Here is a 17,834-nt window from a genome sequence, read left to right as displayed (position 1 = left end):
ACATCATTTCAGAAGCCAAAAGAAAATCAGCATGAAAACAGACCAGCCTCTGGCCAGGGTCCTCCAGCACCTCTGGGTCTTGTCTTTCAATAGAGGAATGGCTAGAAGTGTGACCCCTTCCCCAAGACACTCTCCTGCCACTGATGAATCAACAGGTACTGACATGCAAGGGTGCCCTGATCCACAAGAGAGAGAGAAAAAAAAACACACACATTGCAGACGAGCATGCACAGTATAATTTTCATCTGTGTCAACAATTATATTTGTGTGTATATACAAATATGCAACACTTAGGAAAAAAGTCTGAAAGAATACAAAACAAGCTGTTAATAGTGCAATTAGCCCTCAAAAAGTCATTGCTTGTTATTCTTTTTTCTTCTCCTGACTCCTCTATTTAAGAAATACAAGCGAGAGAACAATCTCATTCACCAGGATCCTGGAGGCCTTTGAGTCCCTAGAAGCATTGGGTAAATAAGATCTAAAATATATCCACGTTGTGGGTAAAGTATCTTGGTTTTTGACAGTGTATTTCTAATAGTTAACATCATCACACCTGAGAAAGATATGTATTTTTCTCCAAATGACAAACAAAAGCTCTTGAAAAAAATTACACCTGCTTTTGTAACACCTTTTATTGCAAGTTGTTTAATGTTTACAGTATGCTATGGAGATGCAAAGGGCCCTCTAGAAGATTGAGGTTGTTACCAAGAAAAACAAAAATCAGGACATCTTCATTTAGTCTTCAGCTGATAAAAACATTGACAACAGTGGGAGAAACTCAAAACTCACACGTTTTGTCTTTCTTTATAAAGGGAGACATATAAACTCATAGATGAGTTTCTAAATTTAAACCTCTATCCCCAGAGATACCCTTGTAGTTGCTGATTCAGTTTCATCTCATGAATACACAGGGTCTTGGATATTATTCTGCATGGGTAGCCAAGATATCTGTTATATTCCTAGCTGTGTTTTTTATTTCTAGGTTGCCCTGGGACACTCTCTATATATCATTTTCCCTGAACAGAAACCACTGTGAGAGTAAGTAGTAAGCACAACAGCATTTGTTAAATGCTCTTTGCTCTTCAAGGGCAAGATGTTGTTGTCAAGTTTAGTAGAAAGGCAATTGAATGTAAAATGGGCTCATTGATTAAAGCTATACGACATAGCATGTATATGTGATGATAGGAAACACATCATGAGACATATCAACAAATCATGTTGCTGAATTGTTAACACAAAATTCAATACCATAAAACTCTGCTGACTGATTTCCAGTTGACAACTTGCTTCATGAAGCCAGCAGGCTACCAGTATGTCTATACTTTTGGCTGTGACTATTTGAATTGTGGGCCTAACAAGAATTCTGCTGTGTTTGTGCAATTGTAATTGCTGTATATGGCACCTGTATATTGCAATTGTAATTGCTATTGAAATCACATAATTGAAGTAGATATTCAACACACTGGGTTGGGCGCCGTGGCTCACGCCTGTAATCACAACACTTTGGGAGGCCGACACAGGAGAATCACTTGAGCCCTGGAGTTTGAGACCAGCCTAGGCAACATAGCAGGGCCCAGTCTCTACAAAAATTTTAAAAATTAGCCAAGCCTGGTGGTGTGTGCCTGGAGTTCCAGCTACTTGGGAGGCTTAGGTAGGAGGATGGCTTGAGCCCGAGAGGTTGAGGCTGCAGTGAGCCGTGACTGCACCACTGTATCCCAGCCTGGGCGACAGAGCAAGAACTTGTCTCAAAAAAGAAACACACACACACACACACACACAAACGCGCACACACACACACACTGATAACATATGAGTGTGTATTTGGATAAGGTAGCCATTCTATGAAAATAAGTCAACAGCTTTGGCAAAACTTAGGAAAGCAAGTTGCTTTTAAAAATAGTATTAAATTAAAAGTAGATAAGACTATTTTAAAAGACATATTTAAACAATGAAACTGCTTCTGTAGTTTCAGATTGCTTTGAAGATGTCTCTAACTGCTCATCTCACTTTAAAGAAACTGAAAGGAGGAATGTGGATTAGGCACTAAGGGCAGAATTTATGCAAGAAGGATGAAAAGGGATATGAATCATTGTATCTATAAAATTCAGAGAAAGAGCCTTGAGCCAACACAAACGCACATGTATGTACGTTTAATTTAAGGGTCAAAAGTATATATGCAACATTTTTATTTTCCTTCTACAATGACAAGTCTCAGTAGTATCAGAGAAGATGTCTTCTACTATATAATATTAAGAAACACTCCATTCACCACCTAAAATCTCTTTGCCTTAACAGGATGGTTGTTTGATAAGTGTCTCCAACTGCTTGGCTTGACCAAAAAAGTGTACACCAGCCCAGATGTTCTCCCTAACTCTGCCTGCCTGCTGGTCACCTCCCTCTCATCTAGATAACTCTGCCACCTCAAACTCAACATGTTGGGAATGGAGCCTCACCTGTTCCCTCTCAACACGGCTTGTCCTGTAGTCCTGTGTCTTCCACTGGCATCTCTCCCATCCCATCCTAGGCCATGCATCTCCAAGTTTTAGGCAGGCTGGACTGAATTCTACCCTCTCCCCTTACCCTCTTCATCAAATTATTCTTCCACGATATCGCTATCTCTTATTTCATTATCTCTATCAAGACCCTGATACACACACTTCCCATCTTGACTATTGCTGTAATCTCCTCTTAATGGGCTTCTCCACCTCCAGGCACTTCGTTCATCAGTGCAAATCCTCATGCCTCTGCTCAGACACCTAAACTTCTTAGGCTGATACTTAAGACTTGTTATAATCTGACTCAAATCTCAGCATTATTATCCACCATTCTTTGCCAAGCAACCCTTACTCTGGCTCAACTAAAATTGGTGACCTCCCTTGTGGATAGCCTATAGTTCCTTATCTATGTTCCTCACTTAGAATACTTTCAAAAAATTATGTATATGTAAAGTAGTATAATTTTATAATTATAAATATGAATTATATAATATATGATATATAATATATAATTATTATATAATTATATATTACATATAATTTTATAATGTATATAAATAATAAATTATACATATAATTTATATAATATATTAATATGCATATTTATATTATATATTTTAATATATAAAATATAAAATAGGTTAAATATGAAATAATATGTAACATATATTAACAATATTAATAATATTCTGATATTAATATTGAAATATTTATTAATAATAAATAATATAAATATAATGAATATAAAATACAATGTATTTATTAACATATGATAAATATATATTAAACATAATTTATATATAATATATTAGATATATAATTATATGTTTATTTTATATTATATAATTTTATGTATATTACTTTCTATTATATAATTGTACTTATTTTTATATATTTATATTATTATATATTTACTTTATATTATATAATTATATTTATTTATATTATTATATATAAAATTTATATATTAAATTTCATATGTATTTTAGATAATATATAAAATTATATGTATATATTCCCTATGGTTAAATTTCTAACTGATCACTAGGGACCATCTCAGAGGCCATCTCCCTAGGAAGCTTTCCTTGACTACTCAGCTAGAAGACATCTCTACCAGATAGAAGACATATCTACTTCATCACACTGATGTATCTGACTGTTTTCTATAGGTGTATATCATTTTCCACTTTGTATTATGATTATTGATCTCCTAGTTTCAAATGAAAGCTACAACAGCAGAGTTTCCCAATCTGTGTGTCACAGAATATTAGCTCCATAAGAAACTGATCAAATAAGTTTTAAAATGCTGCATACTAGAGCCCCCACCTTAGAAACTGCAGTGGGGATGGAGGAAAATGGGAGTGTGTGAGGAATGTGCTAAGGGTGGAATTGACAGTTCATGATAAAAGGAGGTTGTGTGCGGCAAGACAGGGTGAGTGGTCTCGAATGGCTCCCAGACTTCTGACAACAGGGAGGCACTAGTCACTGAGTGGGCGAAGGTGACAGTAGAGGTGTGGGATATCCAATGGTGTGCTTGGGTTGTGATGGTTGGCGTTAATATCCTGGAGGAGGGTAGGAGTAGGAAGACAAAAGACCAAGCCCTGTGGTTCTTTCTCAGTTCTCATCTTCCTTGAACCCTCCATGGGTTTTGACATGGTTTTGACCAATCTCTCTCCTGGAAACTCTCTCCACCCTCTCCCTAGGTGACCTGTCTTCTCTCCATCCTGCTCCTCATACTGCCCATTCCCTTCCTCCCTTTCCATAGAACATCTAAATCCTAAATCCTGCTCTACTCTCTCCTTGTGGCAGCCTTGTACATTCCACGGGCCTTGATGACAACAACAACAAAAATAATTTCTCCCCAATCCTAACTATTCTATTTTTTGCTGGAGATTTCCACCTGGATGCTTTGGGTTCACCTTGAACACAGCAGGTGCACAATGGGATTCATCCCCAGCCCCATCCATCCTGCCCCCTCACTTTCCTGCCTGTGACCCATTTCTGAAGGGGTGAGAAGCTGGTAGCTTCTTCCTCCTTTAGGTGTCCCATCTTTCCCCTCTCTTCCTAGTGCCACTGCCTTTGTTACCACTCTGTTTTTCTTCTGGTTGCCTTTCTCCAGGCCCCTCCTCTTGCATCCTCTCTGAGCATTGCAGCCCATGTAAACTTCCTAAATAATATCTCTGCGTTTGTCATTCCCCCCTTAAAAAAAAAAATCCAATGGCTTTATTTTGAAAACCCAGCTTTTCAGGTACTATACAACCTTGTTGTATCAGTCCATCTTATTTTCCCTCTGATTTCCTACATATGCCTCTTGCACTCTTCAACCAAGTCAAACCGCTCACTGCTCCCCAAATACATCCTCCACTTTCCCACCTCCATGCCTTCACTTTGCCTAGGGTCTCTCTCCATCTCAGCCTATGGAAACGCTACCCATTTCTTAAAACTCAGGTAAGATACCTCTTCCTCCGTGAAACTTTCTCTAATCATCTCAAGTGGAAGGTGTGCCCTTTCTTCTCTGAACTCCCATAATCCTTCATTGGTATCACGTTGGTTTCATTTATTGTAACCTAACATTTATTACAGTAATTTATGTGGACATCCTTGCTTTACTTTCCTACTACACTTCCTTATGCAAGAATTATGTCTCATTCACATAATGTAGTAGAAAGAGCACTGGCTCGGGAGTAAGGAGATGTGAAATTTAGTCTTTGCTCTGCTGCCGATGAGCCCTGTGACCTTGGAGAGCTTAACTCACCATGAAACAGAACTTTGTAGTCTAACGTATCAGATGAGTTCTGAGTCCAGGGTTAAAGGAACCAAGCTGAGAGGGACGAGGGAGGGACAATGGCATTTCAAGGAGCCAGGATTGGCATTAGGTTAAAAAAAATTAAGTTTGAATTATGCATTTCACCACTTCCCAATAAATGATTAATCTATATAATAAATTATTCTCTGATGATATTGAGAGTAAAAATCCAATTTCTGGGGTTATCCTTAAAGCACATGGGTTTTTCAAATCTCCTGCCTTCTGGAATGTCAACCCCTCTAACTAGAGGAAGTTTTCAACCCCAAGACAGGCTCTGCTCTTAAAATTTACTTGTAAATTAGTTGTTAAAAATCTTAATGCATTTCCCTGTGGAAATGAAGGTACTGGCAACAGTAGGATACCATGATTAAGATACAAAGCTATTTGCACAGCAAAAGAAACTATCAACAGAGTAAACAGACAACCTACAGAAAGGGGGAAAAGTTTTGCAAACTATGCATCCAACAAAGGTCTAGTACTCACCATCTATAAGGAACTTAAATTTACAAGAAAAAAACAAACCCATTAAAAAGTGGGGACAAGACATACATGAACAGACACTTCTCAAAAGAAGACATCCATGTGGCCAACCATCATATGAAAAAGTCTCAACATCACTGATCATTAGAGCGATGCAAACCAAAACCACATGCCATCTCACACCAATCAGAATGGTTATTAAAATATCAAAAAATAACAGATGCTGGTGAGATTGTGGAGAAAAGGGAATGCTTATACACTGTTGGTGGGAGTGTAAATTAGTTCAACCATTGTGGAAGACAGTGTGGCGATTCCTCAAAGATCTAAAGACAGAAATACCATTCAACCCAGCAATCTGATTACTGGGTATATACCCAAAGGAATATAAATCATTTTATTATAAAGACACATGCGTGTGTATGTTCACTGCAGCACTATTCACAATAGCAAAGACATGGAATCAACCTAAATGACCATCAGTGATAGACTGGATAAAGAAAATGTGGTACATATATACCGTGGAATACTATGCAACCATAAAAAAGAATGAGATCATGCCCTTTGCAGGGACATGGATGGAACTGGAGGCCATTATCCTTAGCAAACTAATGCAGGAACAGAAAACCAAATACTGCATGTTCTCACTTACAAGTGGGAGCTAAATGATGAGAACATATGGACATATAGAGGGGAACAACACACACTGGGGCCTATCAGAGGGTGGAGGATGAGAGGAGGGAGAAGATTAGGAAAAATAACTAATGGCTACCAGGTTTAATACCTGTGTGATGAAATAATCTGTACAACAAACCCCCATGATGCAAGTTTACCTATGTAACATGTACCCCTGAACTTAAAATAAAAGTTAAAAAAAAAAAACCAAAAACACTGTGTAAAGCAAACTACAACAGTGGAGTTGACATGTTGGACTCCCATTTCAATACTGATGCTTGCTACTTACAAGCATCAAGGCCAGATAATGGACCTCTCTTGGTGTCAGTTTCCTCCCCATCCACCCACTCCACAGGGTCATTGTGAGGTAATTGATGCAAGCTTCCTGCAACATACACAGAGCTCAACAAATCATAGCTATTATTTTAATGAGAATGCGATGTTGTGTTCCTATATTTCCAAACAAATGCTAATAAAATCTCATATTTCCATCCCCCTCCACAGAAAAAGAAACTAAGCTAGCCTGTCAATGCCATTTAGCCCGAGTGCCCCTGGGTTAAGGTAGAATCTGTCCTAATGTGGACATCCTTGATATACGAGTTGCTCATAGCAACATATGGCTCATGTGGTCCACGTTCATCCCATGACCTGAGATCCTGATATGGAAGCCACAGGAGTACTGTTTGGGTGGAAAGTGGCATGAACTACAATTTTTAGAGAATCTGTAGATTTTAAAGAGGGGAAAGAAGAAAATGAGAACATTCAGAAGTGACTTAGATTAGATTTACAGGAACCACTGAGCAGTTGTTTATTTTTCCATTTAATATTGCCTCCTAATCTACATCCCTGGTTCATACACTTCATCCCACTGGCTCAAGGTTTCTCAGCCTCAGCACTTTTGACGCGTTGGGCCTCACAATTCTGTGTTGTGGGAGCTGCCCTGGGCCTTGCAGGCTGTTTAGCTGCATCCTGCCCTCCAGCCACTAAAGGCCAGTAGCACTCCCCTCCCCTCCCAGTTATGACAATCAAAAACGTCTCCAGACATTACCAAATGTCCCTTGCGTGGCAAAATAATTCCCAGTTGAGAACCATTTCTCTGACTGGACTCAGCAGACGTTCCCAAATCTTCTCTGCTGCAGAATCACATAAGGAGTTTGCCAAAAATGCAGGTTTCTGGGCCCCAGCCTCAGACATTCTGGTCCAATAAGTCCAAGATGGGGACTGGGAATCTGCATTTTTAACAAGCATTTTTAACTGATACAGGTGGTCCTCAGCAAACTTTGGGAAACGTTACAATAAAGAGTCAGTGAAGTAAATAAACATCTTTTCAAAATGCAGATGCTTTTCGCTGTGCTGCACCGGAGGAGCAGGGGACTAGCGGATAAACATTAGGCAGCTTTAGAGAAGGCAGGCAGGCCCTCCCTGGTGAGCAGCACAAGGCAAGACTTAGGGAAGAAAGCTCTGCCAGGGTGGCGCTGCTGGCCAGGAGAAAGTATGCCAAAGGAATGCGGGGAAATGCCAAAACCAAGTTTAGTCTATCCTGAGTTTTTGGCCCAGAGGCACCCCTAGGCTACTGAAAATCCATTCTCGTCCTTCCACTTGGGACCTACTATGAGACAGGCTCTGTGCTAAGCTTTTTACATACAGTTTGTTATTTTATCCGCTCCCTAACTATGAGAAGGCTTATCACGTTTTAGTTACATTTCTCTGGGAAATTTCATATCTCAAAGAACTGATGTACAAATTAACTCTTCACCCGCAATCTCTTCATGAAATAGGAACAGCCTGTACTAATCCTAGAGTTCTACTACCATTAAAAACTCTTGGTAACATTGTTAAATGAGAAAAAGCTCCCTGAGCTGAGAAGGCAGGATCCCTCTCTTGGGTCTCACGCAGCCCCCAGTACTCTTTGTCCCTTTGCATAAAAGAAAGACGTCCCAGTATGTTTACCCAGGAAGAAGACGTTCTCAGCTTCCTTTCCACATATTCTGAGTGGAAAATGAAAGACAAAGGGGCTAGAAATGTCTTCACATTCCAATGCCACTGGTGGGTGTGCAAACCTAGCCACCTTCAGATGCAGATGCATGATGTAAGTGAGTGAAGCTGGATGGGGCGGGGGGCAGCCTGTATGCATCATTTAGATCACCCTCCTGGTGATGGAACTGTCATATTGGGATCCAGGCTTGGTTTGGTCCCTCCATATGATAACACTGTATTGGCTTCAGAGTAACATGAATGTGGAAATGAGAGGAAGCCATATTGGGGAAATGACCCTAAGGTCATTAAGGTTGCAGCAAATGAATGAAATGGGAGCCAGTCCATGCATGTGGTAACAAGCCCTGGCCCAACATGAACCCACAGCCATCCACAGGGACCTCCTTAATCAAAAGGTTGAAACTGGCCAAGCCAGTGCTCTTTGGGCTCCTTGCCACTCTTCTATGCTCCCTCTTTTCTTCTCACTGCTATTTTAAGACAATTTTCCTATTAGAAAGAAGATTTTGTAATTATCTTTCTAAAAAGCACACCCAGCATTTTAATCATGTAGAGGCATTTGGTGTAGCACATTTAGTTCAGAGAGTGGGGGAAGATGAGGCAAGATGGAGGTAGAAAATACAGTGCTGTACATAGAACTAGGAGCTCTTGCCTGGGCTCCACCACTGGTAGATGTGTGGCTAGGGGCAAGTCACTTCACAAGTCTGAGCCTTAGTTTCCTCAGCTGCAAATGAAGTGTGTGGACTCACTGATCTCTAAGACTCTTTCTTGCAGTTAAGGCTCTAGTGTAGAGGGGCATGGAAGGACTGGACCAATCAAGGGATATGTGAAGGTCTAGAGAGAACAGGGGAATGGGTCAAACCTGCCAGGCTTTCTCTAAGTTCTAGCAGAATCTACTTCCACATCTACTCCAAGAAAGAAATAGGAAGGAAAATATAATACCGTCAAAGCCAAGTCATCAGTTTTAGCTGGAATTGTTTCCTTCCATCCATACTACCTCCCTCTCAACCACCAATAACTTAGAAAAGAAGGAAATTTACAGAGGCAGAAAGCCATTTCCCTTCACTGTGGGTACCTGAGCGACCCAGGTCTGGCTTCATTGTGTAAACCATGGGACTGTCTTTCCAGGAGTCTCCTGGAGTTACAAATCTCCCTCTTTCAAGGTTAGAGTTACCAGGCTATGTGTGTGGCAAGGCATTTTTTTCTTGGCTCTTTTGTCCAGAGAAAATAGAGAAGGCTTAATTTCTGTCGCTTCTGCAGTCCTCCTGTTGGACACCAAGTCCAGTCAGACCTAACTGGCCAGACACGTGAGGAATGAATGCCATATTCCCACAATCCCATCCACTATCACTCACCTCTTCCAACCCTGGCCTGCCCCCGAGCTAGCCCACACTTCACCCCTCCCTGGAATCCTACTCTTGGATGCTGTTCTACCGCCCTCCATCTCTCTGAAACTTACTGCCTCCACCCATGCCAGTATAACACCCTCCTTTCTGCCTTACTGGTGAAGCCAGCTCAGTGTTAGCAAGAGGGTGCTAAAATAGAATTGAATGCATCCCTGAAGGACAATCTTTCTCTTCTCTGCTAACACAAAGCAAATAAACATTATTTCCTCAAGGTAACTCTTTCTAACCAAAAGAGATCCTAATAGTAAGGGGGTTCAAACAGGTAGGAAAAAGTACCTGGAGCCTCAGGATTTTAAGCAGCATTTGTTCAAACTTCTTCTTCTTCTTTTCTTTTCTTTTTTTTCTTTGAGACAGAGTCTCGCTCTCTTGCCCAAGCTGGAGTGTAGTGGCACGATCTCAGCTCACTACAACCTCCACTTCCCAGGTTCAAGCAAACTTCCCACCTCAGCCTCCCAAGTAGCTGGGAGTGCAGGTGCACGTAAACATGCTCGGCTAATTTGTGTATTTCTAGTAGAGATGGGGTTTCACCATGTTGGCCAGGCTGGTCTCGAACTCCTGACCTCAAGTTATCTGCATGCCTCGGCCTCCCTAAGTGTTGGGGTTACAGGCGTGAGCCACCGTGCCTGGCGGAAACTTCTTTCTTCTTTTAAATATGAGAAAATGAGGCCCACAGAGGTGAAGTGACTCACCCAAAGTCACACAACTTAGTGTCAGAGCCCTTACTTTAATACAAGTCTTCAAATTCCTAGACCTGTCATCTCCTATGGAAAAGCTACTTGAGGTAGACATAACATTTGTACTGTGGACTACATCTAGTCTAGACAATAGATGATTGATAATACTAGTTTACTGGCTCAGTGATAAGATACCTTAGACAGGAGAAGATGAATGGTAAGAGTATACTGTGGGATTTACAAAGGAAGTCAAGAAAATCTTTCAACACAAATTTCTATTTGCACACAAAGCCGATGAGCTTGATACCCAAGAAGGCCTATGTGAGCAAATACATTGCAATAAACGTTCTTGGGGACTGTTTTGGGTTGAATTTTGTCCACCAAAAAAGATATGTCCAAGTCTTAACCCTCAGAACCTGAGAGTGTGACCTTCTTTGGAAAGAGGGTCTTTGCAAATGTCATCAAGTGAAGATGAGATTAATCTAGATGAGGGTGAGTCCTAATCCAATGACTGATGTTCTTATAAAAAAGAGGGAAATTTGGCCATGGACACACAGAGAGAATGCATGTGAAGACAGAGGCAGAGACTGGAGTGATGCACCTACAAGCCAAGGAGCACCAAGAATTGCTGGCAATTACCAAAAGCTAGAAGAGACAAGGAAGAGCTCTAAGAATCCCCCCTAGAGCTTTTAGAGACAGAGTGACTTGGCTGATATCTTGATTTCAGACGTCTAGCCTCAAGAACTGTGAGAGAATTGATTTCTATAGTAGTAAGCCACCCAGTTTGTGGTACTTGTTACAGAAGCCCTAGGAAAGTAATACGATCTAGCAAACAGTTGGCTGGGCTGGGCTAAAGTGGAGAGACTGAAATCACTCACATGGATATGACAAGCCAAGTTCCGTGGGCTGGTGCTATGATGAGGCTATCCTGCACAGTGTGGCCTTTCATCTATGTTACTCCATTCCCATACTTCAGAGATTGCCCGTCTTGCTTGGAGTCAAGTGAGAGGTTGGGAAGAGGAGAAACAATGGAGTGAGACACACCTGGATAGGAATCCTCAGTCTGCTACTTACTAGTTGTGAAGTATCCTGTGGATCACAAACACCTGGGCTCTCAGTGGCCTCACCTGGAGAACACAGCCTTCCTCAGGGGGTTGTGGTGAAGGCCACTGCAGTTACCTGCCACAGCTCGTCGGGGTTGGTTTCTTTGCCTCTGCTTTATTACATCTTTGAGCCAAGTTCAGAGGTGGAAAGGAAACTGACATTTTAAACACCTCCCGTGTGAGAAAGGAACCCTTCATTCATTAAACACTGGTGCTGCGAGGGCTTTCAAGCCAATTCCCTCATTTAAAGAGGAGAACACTGTCACGGTGTAGATTTTCCACATTCCCCACTACATTGGGCACCTGGGAGACCTTTAAATGAATGTCTGCTGATGGATGAATGGACTTGGAAAGGCCTCTAAAGAAAGCAGACTTAGTCTTATGGGGAGAATGAAGTCATATTTGACACCATTTAATGGGCTTTGCCCACCTCACTACTTTGCCCAGACTGGGATCTCACTGTCCTATTCCTGGCTCAATATCTTTCAAAGAATGGTTAGGCCCCCTTCCCTGAGAGACCATCGGGGGGTCCAAAGTCTGAGTTTAAATTAAAGTTACTCAAAACAGGTGCTCAGGATTCATAAAGTGTTTTCAGCTGTATAATTGATTCTACATCATAAAACCAAACGAGCCATTTTTTAAAAAGAATATTTAACCCAAAGTCAACTCTAGCTTAGTGCAGATGGAAAATATAGTCCTTATTGTAAAGAGAAAAGATGCAAGAAAACAAAATAAAGAGTAGCTATAACAATTCCACTTTTTACCCAAAAGGAATAACTTACATTCCCACCCAAGCTACTGCCTTTTTCACTTACCCCACTTTATCGCTCTCCATAGCACTTATTACCATCTGAAATAGTATATTTTTTCATTTATTCAATTGAACCTATCTCCACTCACTAAAATATATCACAATGAGTCAGACCTCTTTTGTTTACTGGTGCTTAGAAGTGATTCGTTTTGTTTATAGATGCCCAGTGCCTAGAACAGTTACTGCTGCATAATTGATTCATAATGCAATTTGCATATTTGTATTATTTGTTGAATAAATGGATGAATGGATTAGTGAATAAGTTGGGGCAGGGAGAGGAACAGTCACATGATATGGATAAGAAGGTAGAATATTAAGTGGCCTTTTCCTGTAAAATTTGCCCCTAAATCCTCCAGCCCTGTGTCAACTAACCATTAAGATCATCTTTCTCTCAGTTCTCTCCTCTGAATCCATTATTACCAAGCAAGGTTTGATTTAAATGTTTTAACGTGCTTTTTCCTACAGATGGGAATACAGAGTTCACAAGTTTGGTTCATTTGGTATGATATTTTTACTATAAATTAATAGCTTGGCATTCATTTTCAAAATTGGTTCACATCTCAAAAGAATTCTGAGTAACAGAACAACAACCAGCATGGAAACTTGTGGTGAAGACAGGTGAGAATGGCACACAGGAGATTTGGGCTCTAGATCTCACTCTGCGTTAACTCACCTGTGTGGCCTTTGAAAAACCCCTTCTCTGGGGTTTGGTTTCACCATAAAGAAATTGACCTTGATAACTTCTGAGTCTCTTCCATCTTTCAAAGTTAGGATTCTATAAAACTTAATAGTAAGTTCTTTTGCGTATTTTGACTTCATAAGAGATGTCATTAGCTTGTATTGGATGTCACAGATATTGGCAATCTTGTGAGGTTCATTTGGGTCATGGGGTTGGCACTTTTTCTGGGGTCAGTGATTATTGCCATAAGAAGACAGACGGTGGCCACATTAAAAATCTAAAACGCCAGAGGAGCCAATCCCTAGGGAAACTGGAGATCACACAGCAACTCTTTTCACATTTAAAATTGTACAGGTGTGTGGGTGTGGAGAGGTTGCAGGAGGTACAAGAGGAAAGGAAAGCTGAGGCAGAGGCTAGAGGATGTGTAGGTGACAGTAAGGCAGGTGCAGAGAGCCCAGGTTTGGAGAGTCACTCATTTTCCCATGAGGGCCTGGCACACACCTAATCTTGACAAATGAGAATATGCCCGTGAACTCTGAGTAGAAACATGAAAGTATTTCCATTATGTGCCATGTCACTGTGGGGGAGGGCAAGAGCTGCATGTCCCATACATTTATTTGCTTTAGAGGTTTTAGTTACCCATTTGCCAGGACTGCCCAAGCCTGCTCTCTCTGTAACCCTTCCAGTGTTTACTATTTGGCCTTCCTTGAGATCCTAATTGTCTGTTTGTAATACAGTTATTGGGCTAGCTCTGTATACCTTCAGATCAGACATCTCACCTGAGTGCTAGTCTTATATGACTGTCTACCTACATATTAGCATTATTTAGAGATCATTACATTAAATTTAATATGTCAAAAACAAACTTAAAACGAGTCCACTTCCTAATTTTCTCTGCTTCAGTCATTGGCATCACTGACGTCATTCCGAGACTTCAATTTGAAAGGCTTTTCTTCACCCTTTACAACTCTCCATCAATAATCTTCACGACCCCAATAAACAACAATGGTAACAAACCAATCTACCCACTGCTCAATAAATGTTCGCTATTCTATTATTTATATTCGGATCTGAAATAATCTGCTTAATCTCCCAGGGTTGTTGAGGTTTCTCTCATTCTTCTCTCACAGAATGGCTTACCATTCACCTCCTTTCTCTCCTCTCCACCTTAATCAGTGTTCTCATTCCCTCATACCTAAACTCTCAGAGTATCTTTCTTACTGCCCTCCAAGTCTCTAATTTTTCCCTGCTTCAATCCATGTCAAATAAATCAACCGACTGGTCTTTTAAAAATTACTTTCAGCAAGTCATGCCCTACAAACCTAGGAGGATTCGCATTTACCAGTCAAAGTATTTACAATCTCCTCATTTGGCATTTAAGAGCTTCGGTCAACTTCGGTCTCTCAAGCTACTCGTGATCTCTATTTGTCTTTATTCAACTCATACTTGTTTGAGAACTACCCCAGCCCCTCCCTCAGTCCCCCACTATTCTCCAGCATTCCCCTTCCTTTTCCATAAGGCCCAGCCTGTGTGATACTCTCCTGCAGCCACCACAGTGACTTTGCTCCTATTCTTGGCCTACCAGGAATTTCCTCCTTTCTGCCAACTCGGATTTGACATTTCTTCCAAGATTCATCTTCTCCTGAGGGTTCCCCATGTGAATGAATCCCAGATCACATAATCGTTCCTTTTTTCTGAATTCCCTCAGCATTCTCATATTAGCTGTCTATTGCTAAGTATGATTATCTTAGTATTTCGCATGTATTCATTGATCTCCCTCATTGAAATTTGAGCTCTGAAAGGGCACAGGCCAAATCTTCATTTGCCCAAATCTTGATCGAGCAAGGACAGATGCAAGGCCAGCAAGGACCCTTGATTTTGCCCATAGCTCATGGACAAGGCCTAGTTGCTGCAGCGTAGGCAGTAAAGGCAATAAATGTGCACTGGAGAGCTAAGACTAGCTCCTAGCACAAGGTTAGAGACTCAGACATGTTTTGAGAAGTGTTTGCTAAATGCTGAAATAAATTTTTAAAGAATAATTCAAGCCCCTTACACACCATGTGTTTCTATAGCACAGAAATCTTTACTGTATTCATCCAAAATACAATGGCCAGTATAACCTACCAAGTCTCAATCACTGATCAGATTTGAAGTCCTTGACTCTTTTCGGCCAGAATACTAGGTCCAGTGGGGACAAAGTGGTGCCATCAGCTGCCTCTATCAGAACTTGCCTCTACACCTGCCAAGTACCCACAGGTTCATGTCCTACAAGTTAGCACCAGTTCATGTCCTTGAACCAAAGGCTGCCTGACTCCAGTACAAGTCAGATAGTTGTAGGGACATTTGTAAACCCAGCTCCCCACCCCTTGGTCCAGTTGAATCATGTCCTGTCCAAACACAGAACCCAGGCAGGTAACCTTAGACCCCTTGCAGAAAGCAGAGAAGATGCCCCCTTCCACAGAAGTTCTTAGAAAGCGTGCAGAGAGGAAAATGGACTTACCCTCACACAGTAGTTCATGCCCATCCCCAACAGGTGCTGCAGAAAGTGCCTGTCCTGCCTGCTCCTAAGGGGTGGCTCCCCAGGGCCAGGAAGCGGGCACGAATCAGGGGTTAGGGTGGTTGCCCTGTGGCTCACCAGGTCCGGCTGCGGTGGAGGTGCAGTCCCAGACCTACTTAGACTGGTTTCTGGGGAAGAGGGACTGCTGGAACCTGGGTCCCGGCTTTCCTGGAGCTTCAGCCGAGGCACCTCTTTGGTACCCAGGCAAAAGTTTTTCAGACTCAGCAAAGTGGCCGGGTTGGCCAGCTTCATGCTCGCCATGCGGGGGATCAAGGTGCACAGTGGGGTGGGGCTCTCCTGCGACGGCAAGGCGGCATCTTCAGCCGGCAGGTGAGGTGCCAGGGCGGGGTGGGGAGGCTGCGGTGAGCCCTTGTTCCCGACCGAGCCTCCGGAGCTACCTTCGTCCAAGGACGTGATCGACTCGTTCCGAAAGCGGCTGTACTTGGCCCTGTGCAGCATCCCGGGGTGCCCGAAGAGTCCTACATACAGCACGAGTCCTGCCAGGCTGTCCTGGCTGCGTTCTCGCATAGCCTTGGCAGTGCTGAAACAGGATACTGTTGCATAAATCGCCTCGTCGTCTGGTAGATAAACGGTGCAGACATCAAACGCCTCAACGCCCGATGCAACTCGCAGCAGCCACCTCTCCAACTCTGCTCTCGAGCTCGCCCACCTCGGCTCCCGGCCCCTTAAGGGTGACAGCCCAGCGGGGAAACGCCTCCCCTGCTCTGATTTCAGTCCCTCCCTGGCCCAGGCAGAGGCACCAGTGTTCTCGCCTTGGAATCCTTGTCGGGAGAGCCTAGACCCAGGCTCCCGGCGGCGGTGGTCGCTCACGGCCAACTCTTAGGCACAGAACCCGGGCGAGCGCCGGCCAGGGGGCCCCGACCCATCACTAGCCTTGCAGGAGCCTAGTAGAAATATTTAGCACCCCACTCCCACCCTTACCCCAGCGTTCTGTTCTGCACACAGGAACTTTCGAACCTGCTCCCTTCGGCTCCCACAGGGCGGGGCAAATGACTGGCCTATTAACCCTTTATTTGTTCCAGTGATTGTTCATTTAAAAAGAAAAAAAAAATTGTATCTATGAGCCAAAGGCCCTTCTGCCTGGGTTCGTTGATTCCGAAGGCTGCCCTCTCTTGGAAGATCTTGTCTTGCATCGTTCTGGGCCACCAGCCAGGAGTACTACTGACGGGCGCTGCTCCGCATTGTTTCACTGACTTGTGATGGGTCCGTGTTCCTCAGATCCCCTCCCAGCCTGCCTACCCTCGCTCAGAGCTTCCCTCCCTCCTGGACTCCTCTCGGAGCTTTTTTCAGAAGCCCATTTGCAGCCGAAAGCTGAGATGTGCAGGATGATACGCAGCGTGTTGAAATTTTTATGAATGAACTTTGCCGAATGAATTTCTCTCTGTGTGTGCAAGCTAATAAATCTGTGAATGAAGCTGAGAATAGCTGTAATTGACTGACGGTCTCAGAGGTGCTTGGTTTTTATCCAATCAGGAGGCAGCTTGATGACTCATAGACCATAAATATACTAAACTAGTAGCCGAGAGAAATAAAGCTAGCGGGAGAGGAGGGACATATTTTATTTTGTGGTATCTGATGAATGAGTTAAAAGGAAAGGCAATCTTTACTACAGATCATTAGCTGGGGAGCAGCAGGTTAAAAGATCTATTTTCTTTCTTGTTGAGATGGCCGGGAGGGCAGAGCAGAGGAGCTAAAAATTAGACCCATTGTTCCAGGGATATTAGGACATATGGTTCACAACTCCTGTGGGAAGCCATGATGCATTTTTCTTAGAAACATAGTTCTTTTTTTATTGATTGTTGGTTCCATCTTCCGTCTGGTGCAACTTCCTGTACCTATCAAATGTATCCTGAAGACATGATGACAACTGCAAAGGCTTAGCATACAGGAAGCCAAAACCAGAGCTGGGAAAAGAAAATGCAGGTTCTTCAGGAATGGAGAAGAGGAAACTGCTGAAACACCGGGGGTGTGGGGTGTCAGGGTAGGGTGGAAATCACACATAGGAAGAGATGAAGAACTCTCAGAAAAGACTGCACTACTCCGTGGTTCAAGGCTTTGTCATCTGAAATTGTTCGTTAATTAAAAAATTAAGACAAACTGGCAACCAAAGGAATCAAGGGTGCCACCTTCATTATCTT

The 17,834-nt window shown here is 42.5% G+C and overlaps 1 protein-coding gene across 1 annotated transcript in view; it reads right to left on the bottom strand.

Moving 5' to 3' along the window:
- The window catches only part of LOC105490670 (SHC adaptor protein 4), a 142,654-nt gene extending 125,547 nt beyond the window's left edge, over positions 1 to 17,107 (bottom strand). The window contains exon 1 of the mRNA XM_011756531.2: positions 15,619 to 17,107. Coding sequence (XP_011754833.2) covers positions 15,619 to 16,203 — 585 coding nt within the window. The 5' untranslated portion in view covers positions 16,204 to 17,107. The remainder of the gene's footprint in view (positions 1 to 15,618) is intronic.
- Positions 17,108 to 17,834: the final 727 nt, after the last annotated feature.

Source organism: Macaca nemestrina, chromosome 7, assembly GCF_043159975.1.
Source record: "Macaca nemestrina isolate mMacNem1 chromosome 7, mMacNem.hap1, whole genome shotgun sequence".
Taxonomy (NCBI): Eukaryota; Metazoa; Chordata; class Mammalia; order Primates; family Cercopithecidae; genus Macaca; species Macaca nemestrina.
The sequence above is the reverse complement of the archived record's forward strand: the minus strand, read 5'-3'. Positions and strand labels throughout refer to the sequence as shown.